General features: G+C 41.6%; 1 protein-coding gene across 1 annotated transcript; it reads left to right on the top strand.

Moving 5' to 3' along the window:
* The first annotated feature begins 236 nt into the window (after positions 1-236).
* On the top strand, positions 237-6,739 carry LOC114769208 (rhodopsin kinase 1-like). The gene is made up of 4 exons (XM_028962022.1): positions 237-830; positions 1,037-1,474; positions 5,680-5,951; positions 6,412-6,739. Exons 1-4 carry the CDS (start codon positions 237-239, stop codon positions 6,737-6,739), a joined length of 1,632 nt encoding a protein of 543 aa, XP_028817855.1.
* Positions 6,740-10,490: the final 3,751 nt, after the last annotated feature.

The raw sequence follows: 10,490 nt of genomic DNA, 5'->3' as shown, positions 1-10,490 counted from the left end.
TCAGTGGAAAACTGTACAGGCTCCATTAGTAAGTCACACGAAAGACACACAAATCTCCACTTTACTGCATTTAATTCCAAATGAAAGACCATGAGAGCTGCACTGTTGGGGGAGGATGCATCCACTTGGTGCTTAGCATCCATTTGCATGACACACACACACACACACACACACACAGACAACACTAGCGTTCCCTCCATCACACATCCAGGACTGTGCTGATTCTGGCTGAAGCCATGTGTGACATGGAGGTGCTAGGCAACCTGGTGGCTAATACAACCTATCTAAAGGCACAGGGTGGTGATGACAAGGACATGAAAAAGCGTTGCCGTAGCCTCGTTCTACCCAAACTTGAGAAGTGTGCAGAAATTCGAACCAGTGTGGGGAGTGACTTCCACTCTCTGTGTGAGCAGCAGCCTATTGGCAGGAGGCTCTTCCAGGAGTTCCTCTTGGCCTCTGAGCCAGCATATGCAGCAGCTGCCAGACTTCTGGACAATCTTAACAATTGGGACCTGGCCGAAGACAGCGCTAAGGACAAAGAGCGTCAAAACATCATCAACAAGCTCTGCAGAGGTAAGAACTTTCTGGTCTTCATCTCTGATAATGTGGCCAGGAAGTTAAGGACCATATCTGAGGAGGATTTTGAGGAGTTGATGATGGGGAAGGTGAAGGTTGCCACCAGAGAGTTCCTGATGGGGAAGCCCTTCATGGAGTACCTGATCAGCCCATTCTTTGACAAATTTCTACAGTGGAAGGCATTTGAGAGGCAGCCAATCACTGAGAAGTACTTCTACGAGTTTAGGACCCTTGGTAAAGGTGGCTTCGGGGAGGTAGGTTCACATGCTTTTTCCTTGCTGCACCACTATTTTAAATAATCAAACTGCAATATTAAAAAAGTACATTTGTTGAGATTGCACAGTTAAGCTCTAGTTTCATAAACATAAAGCATGAATAATTGTGTGGTTTATTTGATTTCTTTATTTGATTTACCTTCTCATTGTGTTCTTCAGCCTTTACTCTTCCTCCTCCCTCTCAGGTGTGTGCTGTGCAGGTAAAGATTACGGGTCAGATGTATGCCTGCAAAAAACTGGATAAGAAGCGCTTGAAGAGGAAAGGGGGAGAGAAAATGGCGCTCTTGGAGAAGCTGATCCTCGAGAAAGTCAACAGCCGTTTCATAGTGAACCTGGTCTACGCTTACGCCACCAGGACCCACCTCTGCCTGGTTATTAGTCTGATGAATGGAGGGGACCTTAAGTATCACATCTACAAAATGGGAGAGCATGGCCTCAGCATGGACCGTGTGAGATACTATACAGCACAGATCACAACTGGAATCCTGCACCTCCACGCCCTGGACATTGTGTATCGTGACATGAAACCAGAGAACGTCCTGCTGGATAGCAATGGACAATGCCGCCTCTCTGACTTGGGGCTGGCTGTGGAGCTGCCCAGTGGAAAAACCATATGTCAAAAGGTGAGGATTTGCTGTTATATTTGGCAGATGTTTCAATCCAAAGTGACTTACAAGTGTTGGAATTATCGCTCATGATTCGGAACAATGGGACTTAAAAGGGCTAATTAGGACCTGAACCTCAAATACATTTTGCACAGAAATTCAGAGTAACTATCCTTAAGGTGTAGCAGAGGAGAAATGAATGAGAGGAGGCACCACTGCAGATGAAAACACAGATACAGTGGGGCAAAAAAAAAAAGTTGACCCATGCAAAAAGAAGAGAGAGGTTTTCATCAAAGGGACACTTTAACTGTGTGACAGAATGTAAAAATATTGTATGGGAATAACATGTGGTGCAGAATGGTGCAGAAAAACAGTATTTAGCACCTACAATCAAGTAAGAATTCTGTCCCTCACAGACCTGTTACTTCTTTTTTTAAGAAGCTCTTCTATCCTTCACTCGTTACCTGTATTAAGTGCGCCTGTTTGAAGTGGTTATCTGTATAAAAGATGCCTGTCCACACCTTCAGACTCCAACAGTCAGACTCCAACCTCCACCATGGCCAAGACCAGAGAGCTGTCTAAGGACAACATGGACAAGACTGTACCCCTACAGTCTGGCACAAGCCAATCTACAACAAGCAAGCAGCTTGGTGAGAGGAGATCAACTATTGGAGAAATTATTCGAAAATGGAATCACTAACTATCTCCCTCAACCTGTGGCTCCATGCAAAAAAATATTTTTTTTTGCCCCACTGTATCTGATTGCAATGCCAGATAATGTTCCATGGATGTTCCTTTCCATACGTGATGTTCCATTATTCATACTTTTAGTAGATGTGTGCAGACCCATAAGTCACGCTGGAGCAAGCAATGGGGATTTAATTCAGTAATCAGTTCAGTAAATCCATTAGTGATAAGTTCTAGAGGCCAATGGAGGTCTATGGGATGAACTTGATGTGGAAATGAAAAAAACCAATGCTATTACTTTTCTTATCCTCTCTTATCTGACTTTAAGATTTGAATCGTGGGAAGACTCCCTTCCTGGTACATCCTCCAAAAATGAAAAAAAAAAAAATAATACAAGTCTGAATAACGTGTGGAACAGTAGGAAGCAAAAACATTTCCCAAAATAATAGGGTACACGTACAGGGAGTGCAGAAGGCAAGTTGTATTTTTGAGGAATCATTTTATTATTTAACAACAACCATGTTCTCAATGAACCCAAAAAACTCATTAATATCAAAGCTGAATGTTTTTGGAAGTAGTTTTTAGTTTGTTTTTATTTTTAGCTATTTTAGGGGGATATCTGTGTGTGCCAGTGACTATTACTGTGCATAATTATTAGGCAACTTAACAAAAAACAAATATATACCCATTTCAATTATTTATTTTTACCAGTGAAACCAATATAACATCTCCACATTCACAAATATACATTTCTGACATTCAAAAACAAAACAAAAACAAATCAGCGACCAATATAGCCATCTTTCTTTGTAAGGACACTCAAAAGCCTGCCATCCATGGATTCTGTCAGTGTTTTGATCTGTTCACCATCAACATTGCGTGCAGCAGCAACCACAGCCTCCCAGACACTGTTCAGAGAGGTGCACGGTTTTCCCTCCTTGTAAATCTCACATTTGATGATGACCACAGGTTCTCAATGGGGTTCAGATCAGGTGAACAAGGAGGCCATGTCATTAGTTTTTCTTCTTTTATACCCTTTCTTGCCAGCCACGCTGTGGAGTACTTGGACGCGTGTGATGGAGCATTGTCCTGCATGAAAATCATGTTTTTCTTGAAGGATGCAGACTTCTTCCTGTACCACTGCTTGAAGGTGTTTTCCAGAAACTGGCAGTAGAACTGGGAGTTTAGCTTGACTCCATCCTCAACCCGAAAAGGCCCCACAAGCTCATCTTTGATGATACCAGCCCAAACCAGTACTTCACCTCCACCTTGCTGGCGTCTGAGTCGGACTGGAGCTCTCTGCCCTTTACCAATCCATCCATCTGGCCCATCAAGACTCACTCTCATTTCATCAGTCCATAAAACCTTAGAAAAATCAGTCTTGAGATATTTCTTGGCCCAGTCTTGACGTTTCAGCTTGTGTGTCTTGTTCAGTGGTGGTCGTCTTTCAGCCTTTCTTACCTTGGCCATGTCTCTGAGTATTGCACACCTTGTGCTTTTGGGCACTCCAGTGATGTTGCAGCTCTGAAATATGGCCAAAGTGGTGGCAAGTGGCATCTTGGCAGCTGCACGCTTGACTTTTCTCAGTTCATGGGCAGTTATTTTGCGCCTTGGTTTTTCCACACACTTCTTGCGACCCTGTTGACTATTTTGAATGAAACGCTTGATTGTTCGATGATCACGCTTCAGAAGCTTTGCAATTTTAAGAGTGCTGCATCCCTCTGCAAGATATCTCACTATTTTTGACTTTTCTGAGCCTGTCAAGTCCTTCTTTTGACCCATTTTGCCAAAGGAAAGGAAGTTGCCTAATAATTATGCACACCTGATACAGGGTGTTGATGTCATTAGACCACACCCCTTCTCATTACAGAGATACACATCACCTAATATGCTTAATTGGTAGTAGGCTCTCTCTCTAGTAGGCCTATACAGCTTGGAGTAAGACAACATGCATGAAGAGGATGATGTGGACAAAATACTCATTTGCCTAATAATTCTGCACTCCCTGTATGTATCATATATCTTTGAATGAAAGAAAAAAGCTAAAAATCTTTTTTCACCTCTGTCCAGTGTTTGCTGGTGAATGCGAATAGAGCTGAAGTGTTTTGAACTCTGAGTCCCACTTGAGGACATCAAGCCCTCATGTCACCTTCATGTTTTGACAGTTTGGTCATTTATGTTTACATTTACAGCATTTATCAGACGCCCTTATCCAGAGGACTTACAATCAGTAGTTAACAGTAGTTGGGGCTTGTGTTGCTGTTGCCTGTCCTGTTGTGGCAAATCTTAAATCATAGCTTTTGTGCAAATGAAAATGCTAATGCACAATTACTTATGCTGCTTAACGTGACAGATGGATATACATAAAGCTGAACCGACTGTGCAACGCCATCATTTCTGAGATGTATTTATGATTCCCAAGCAAATATATGAATCCCTTTTTAAATTCAACCACATTGACAGAAATGACAGTGATGTAATCAACAAATGTGTGGTAATGTGGAATGTACTTCTGAAATTTTATTAACAGTTTATACTAAAGACCAGCAAGTCAGCCACCGGCTCAGGTAGCCTTGGCTAATCTTACTCTCAGCATTATTACAATCTGATTATAATATCTCTATCCCAATGTTCCCCATAGACATGTCCCAATCGGATGAAGCTGCTGGGGGGGGTCCTGATCTCATCCACCTAGACGATGACAGTACTCTCACTTCACAAAGGGGATTATCAGACAGCCAGAGTTGAAAGGGACATACTTCAGTTAATTCTATGATTATTTTCCAGGAGCTGCTTGACAGAAGAGGGAAAAACAGAGAGGGAGCAGATAAGAGAGAGATAAGATGATCCTTTATTAGTCCCACACGTGGGACATTTACATTGTCACAGCAGAAAGTGGACAGTACAAGATAAGAGCAACACAAAAAAAAAACTATAGCACAATGTTGACTGTATACTATAAAAGAAAAGAAAAAACAGGGAATGTAAATTGTAAAAAATAAAAAATGTCAGTATATACAGTGTCAAGGTGGTCGATGTCCTCTCCACGGTCATCACAAAGCACCTCTCAGACAGTAGACAAAAGCACTCCTTAAGAACCTCCTTGCTCTCCTCCAACAATCTCTGTACTGTACAGGTGACAGGTGGCTCCCTGCACAGTAAGGGCCACAGGGACAATGTGCACCAGGTTGTGATTTGATCTTACCAGGGGAGGGAGAGGTGATGAACTGTATGCCTCTTTTGTGTTGGCATACAGTATATCCAATGTTTTATTGTCTCTGGTGGGGCTTGTCACATACTGGGTGAAGGTTGGTAGTGTGGAGTCTAGTGATGCATGATTAAAATCCCAAGACCAAGACAGAAGATAAAAAAGGCCATTGTTAAACATCCAAGAAATCTAAAAGATTTTCTAGAAAGTTTTCTCTCAAACACAGATCTAGAGTTACATTGGTATTTCAATGAAATTTCCCAGCATGTTAGTGGTGGGCTTCAGTGGTGGGTTTCCAAATTCCTCGTCTCTGTTGCTCTGTTTGAAGGCCGGCACCAGTGGTTACATGGCACCTGAGATTCTGAAACAGGAGCCCTACCGCACCTCAGTAGATTGGTGGGCTTTGGGCTGCAGCCTCTACGAGATGGTGGCTGGCCGTCTGCCCTTCAAAAACTACAAAGAGAAGGTCCAGAGAGAAGAGGTGGCCAGAAGAACTCTGGAGGATGAGTGCATGTACGAGCACAAGAACTTTGACTCTCCTACCAAGAACATCATTGACCTGTTCCTCAAGAAGAAGACGGAGGATCGCCTGGGTTGCAAGTAAGGAACTGTTCCTGTCACATCTCTGACCTTGTAACCCCTGGCTGTTTATCACTACCTCATGTTCATTTTATTTTATGGTCTAACTTCATGATCTTCCCAACAGTCCATGTTTAAAACTGATGATTCATATTCATGTTAAGCATTCAATCTTGTGCTGAAAGTTTCCAGAATGAACCCACCCACTTTTTGCTTGTTTGAGGGTTATGTTGTAAATATGATTACAAAACCATGTTATTGCCATGAGTCTGAAACTGAAACACTAATGGATATCAGTCATAAGAAGTTTAACTTGAGATATAATGTATAGGACACTAAATGAGTATTAATATGAAAATAATATGAAATTTGTTTCTATGTCCTCTTCCCATCGAGTCATGGAGCATTGCAAAGATATAATTCCTTGTAACTAAAATAATGAATATATTTATGGACAGAAATGTGTGTGTTTGTGTTTCAGGGGTGATGACCCTCGTACACATGAATGGTTTAAATCCATCAACTTGTCCAGGTTGGAGGCAGGACTTATTAAACCCTCATGGGTGCCGAGTCCTAATGTGGTTTATGCCAAAGACACAGGTGATATCCATGACTTTTCTGAGGCCAAAGGAGTTGAGTTTGATGCCAATGATGAGAAATTCTTCAAGGAATTCAACACAGGGGCAGTGCCTATTCCCTGGCAACAAGAGATAACTGACAGTGGGCTTTTTGAAGACCTGAATGACCCAAACAGGAAAGATTCATCACCCAGGGATGACAAAAAATCACAAATATGCACACTTCTGTGATTTGTAATATTCATAGCTTCTTGGCAGTGGGTATTAATGTCAGTTTGATGGGATATTCAGAAATTCCAACCACTACATTTACTTGTCTAACAAACATAAAAGCATAATGCACAAAAAAATATGAATTGACATTATTTACTAATGCATTGGATATAGTACAAGCCCACTGCTACTCAAAATCCATTCACCCTGAACTGAAATGTAGTTGGATTGTGTGTATGTGTATTCTTGTACTGCTGTAATGTACTGTTTCTAGAACCCTGTTGTAAGAACTATTATTGACCACTAGGTGTCAGATCTACCCACTGATTTTCTGATGTACAGCACCCTGTTTCTTTGTAGTTTTAGAAATAAATCACACATAACGCAACACACACACCAACGGGGGGAAAAGACTCCTCCCCAACCCAGATGTCACCTTGATGGCATCCAAAGCAAAACAAATAATAATAATCTTCCAATCAGTTTGACCCTGCAAGTATCTAAAAACCGGATACCATATCCTAAAGAACCTGTTCGATCTATCACCCTTCAGTTTTAATAAGAAAAAACAAATTTTGAGTGTTGTGGACTACTATTCCAAAATGCAGTTCTCCTTCCACAATAATATCATTTTTCTTTCCTGATTAGCTTAAGTCTTCTCACTTTGAACTCTTTTCTTCTCGGTTTTCATATAACGTTTGTATTGACATTTACAGCCTTATCCAGAGCGACTTACAATCAGTAGTTACAGGGACAGTCCCCATGGACTGTGTTAAGTGTCTTGCTCCGGGACACAATGGTAGTAAGTGGGGTGAATTTGTGGTCTTCTTGTCCATAGGCGAGTGTCTTACCCACTAGGCTACTACCACCTTATATAAAGATTCTGATATATTGAAAGTGAAAGTGAAGTGATTGTCATTCAACACTGCAGCACACCACACGTGCACACCGTGTGGGGACGGTGCTTTGCTCAGTGGCACCTCGGCATTTCAGGATTCGAACCGGCAACCTTCTGATTACAGGGCTGCTTCCTAGGCCACCACTGCCCCATATTGCTTAGCAATTCAACTATTTACAGTGTCAGTCATTTTTGTGCCAATGCATAGCATTGCTTAGCATAGCATAAGCATAGCACTGCTTCAAGGTAATTTACATTTTTAATAACTTTAGTTTGTTCTGTTATCTTGTTCAGCATAAATAATACATTTATGAACACAGTTGTCAAGTATAAATGTTGCCATTCATGTATGCATCAAAACACACGGTGCAAAATAAAATGTAATACTGTTATATTTACTCTTCTAGTATTTCTGCATTATTTTAGTCAAATATTTGTGGCCATCAAACCACTGAGATTTGCAGTTTCATTAATTACATATTAAGGGATGGGTCATCATTTTTCAAAGCAGGAAATGTAGGGATCTGAGCAACTTTGACATAAGACAAAATCTGATGGTGGCTTGATGACTAGGCCAGATAAACTCCAAAAACACCAGGTGTCATGGGGTATTACAATGATATGCAATGTGTAAAACCTAATAAAAGCAGTACAAAGAATTAGTGTTGATCTGTGGGCTGTGTTACAAAGTACTAGCTTTCAGATACCACAGGATATCTTGGGACGTCCATGTCTCAGCATGTCAGAGCTGTTTTGGCAATATGAGGGGGACCTACACAAAATTAGACCGGTGGTTTTATTACATTATCTACTTAAATTACCTAATTAACTACCTAATTAAGTAGTTCATGTATTACATTACAGAATAATCAGCTTTCAGTGCCAGCCCTGCCTTTACCAGGGAACCTTGTACACTAATAATTTCTCCTTTTTCATATTCTGGTTACAACATCTTTACCTCATATAGCCACATAAAGTACCACAATCTTCAAAAAAACTGGATTTTTTTTTCTTACATTGTTTTATGGAACCAGCAGTTCCTGTATGGACTGATTCATTACATTTTTACATATTGGCATTCATTTATCAAACGTGCGTACAACAGAAACGCATTTTCTTAATCGACTCATCTAACTGGAATATTAGACTGTCATAATTATAAATGTACTGTGTGCAATGCTATACTATTACAGACAGGCATATGGCTTAATGTTGCCTAAAAGTCTCAGATACTAATCGATACATACTACAATTTAGTAACGGTTTTGATATCAGTAAGCACAGGTATCGATACTTAAAATCCAGTTTTGCATCTCCCGGTTCACGGAAACGTCTGGCAGGCTACAACATTTTTCACCAGGCATTGCAGTGGGCTGCCCCTCCCCAGGCGGATCCAATGGAGGATCCATTGTTTACATGGGAGACACTTTAAACCTGGCGGCCTTTAAGCAGAAGATTGAGGACAGGTCAGGTATTTCAAAGTCCAAGTCCACTTTATTGTCATTGCACTATATACAAGTACACAGAAAGACGAGATTGCAAAGCTTTGAAGATTCACAGTGTGCAAAAAGACATAGTGCAAACGGAATAACACACAACACAGTGCTAATGGAGCATGAAGGCACAATCAACAGATCATTTTTGCGTGCATCAGCATGGAGGAGAAGAGCATAGTCGCACAATGACTACAGGAGGAGCACTGCATCGTACTGTTGAAGGGAAGGAATGACTTGCATTAGACCAGTGTGACATTTTGGCCTGTGAGAATCTGGACAATATAGGTCTGGACAACCAGGTTCCAGTTGATACTCCGCTGCATGATCGGATCTGATGCCGAGAGAGCCGCGTCAGACCAAGACAGGACATCATTCAGCAGTGACGGAAACTCCGGGCCAGGTTTTCCTGTGCATTGTGTTCCTGTTTACCATGATAGATGTCACCTGGGGTTGCGGATGCCTGCATTCCTGAGGAACAGGGAATTGGTCTGACCAGCCGGGTCCAGTTTCGGACAATGACAGGAGTAAGCATCTGGAGTCTGGGTGCGGCTGGACGTTCGTCCCAAAGATCAAGGTGTGGGACCTATGTCACCGCTGGCGGACCCGACGCTTAAGCCTCTGGATATGCCCCCCTTTGTTGGATTTATGAGGGGACGGGTACTGTCATTGCTCGATTGTTCCTTGGCACTCCGGGCCAGCTTTCCCTGGCGTTCCTGATTGTTGTCTCCTGTAGTTTTATAGTAAACGCTCCTGAATGTTTCAATTCTGCATGCGGGCATTGTTACTGTCACCCAGTGTGGTTTCCGTGTCCTTCTACATATCGGGTCTTGTTTATTAAAGCCTGTTTGTATTTGAGTCGAGTGTTTGTGTCCTCCCTGCCTTGTGCTATGTGTGCTATTAAAATGAGTTTCACTTGTATTTTTACTTTTCATTAATTCAAATGAGAGAGCGGCTTATCTCTGCTAATAAACCACACATCTCCGGCTCGGATTGGAGACTGAAATTGGACACAATTTCAGCACAGCCAGTTTTCAGGCTCTGTGGGGCTGCATGGCGGCCACTGTTGCTTTATGCTGAATCATCTGTTTAAATAAAATAAAAATTGATCAGGTTTATATTTGTCTCTGTCCGTAACCACATTAAAATATATTTTACAAAACAACGATTCTCGGCTCTTACTTAAATTTGTCCCGGATGAGGCTTGTCTGTATCTTATGCAGGACCAGTGAGCGCAACATCTTCATTCTTTATTGGGCTTGTACAGTCACGTTGAGTGTCATGCTTTCAATGCAATAGTAAAACTAGAAAAAGTCTTCTCCACCTTGATTGTAATGAAGTCGATTTCCACTTCTGAGAAACTCCTCTTATTTGCCAC

This window comes from Denticeps clupeoides, chromosome 19 (genome assembly GCF_900700375.1).
Source record: "Denticeps clupeoides chromosome 19, fDenClu1.1, whole genome shotgun sequence".
Lineage (NCBI taxonomy): Eukaryota > Metazoa > Chordata > Actinopteri > Clupeiformes > Denticipitidae > Denticeps > Denticeps clupeoides.
Note: the sequence above shows the minus strand (reverse complement) of the source record. Positions and strands in the feature narration are given on the sequence as shown.

Excerpts from the sequence above, each read along its gene's own strand:
- LOC114769208 (XM_028962022.1), top strand. The coding sequence starts at position 237 with ATGTGTGACATGGAGGTGCTAGGCAACCTGGTGGCTAATACAACCTAT. Across the intron at positions 1,475-5,679 it reads GAAAAACCATATGTCAAAAG|GCCGGCACCAGTGGTTACAT; the intron begins GTGAGGATTTGC and ends CTCTGTTTGAAG. Across the intron at positions 5,952-6,411 it reads GAGGATCGCCTGGGTTGCAA|GGGTGATGACCCTCGTACAC; the intron begins GTAAGGAACTGT and ends TTTGTGTTTCAG.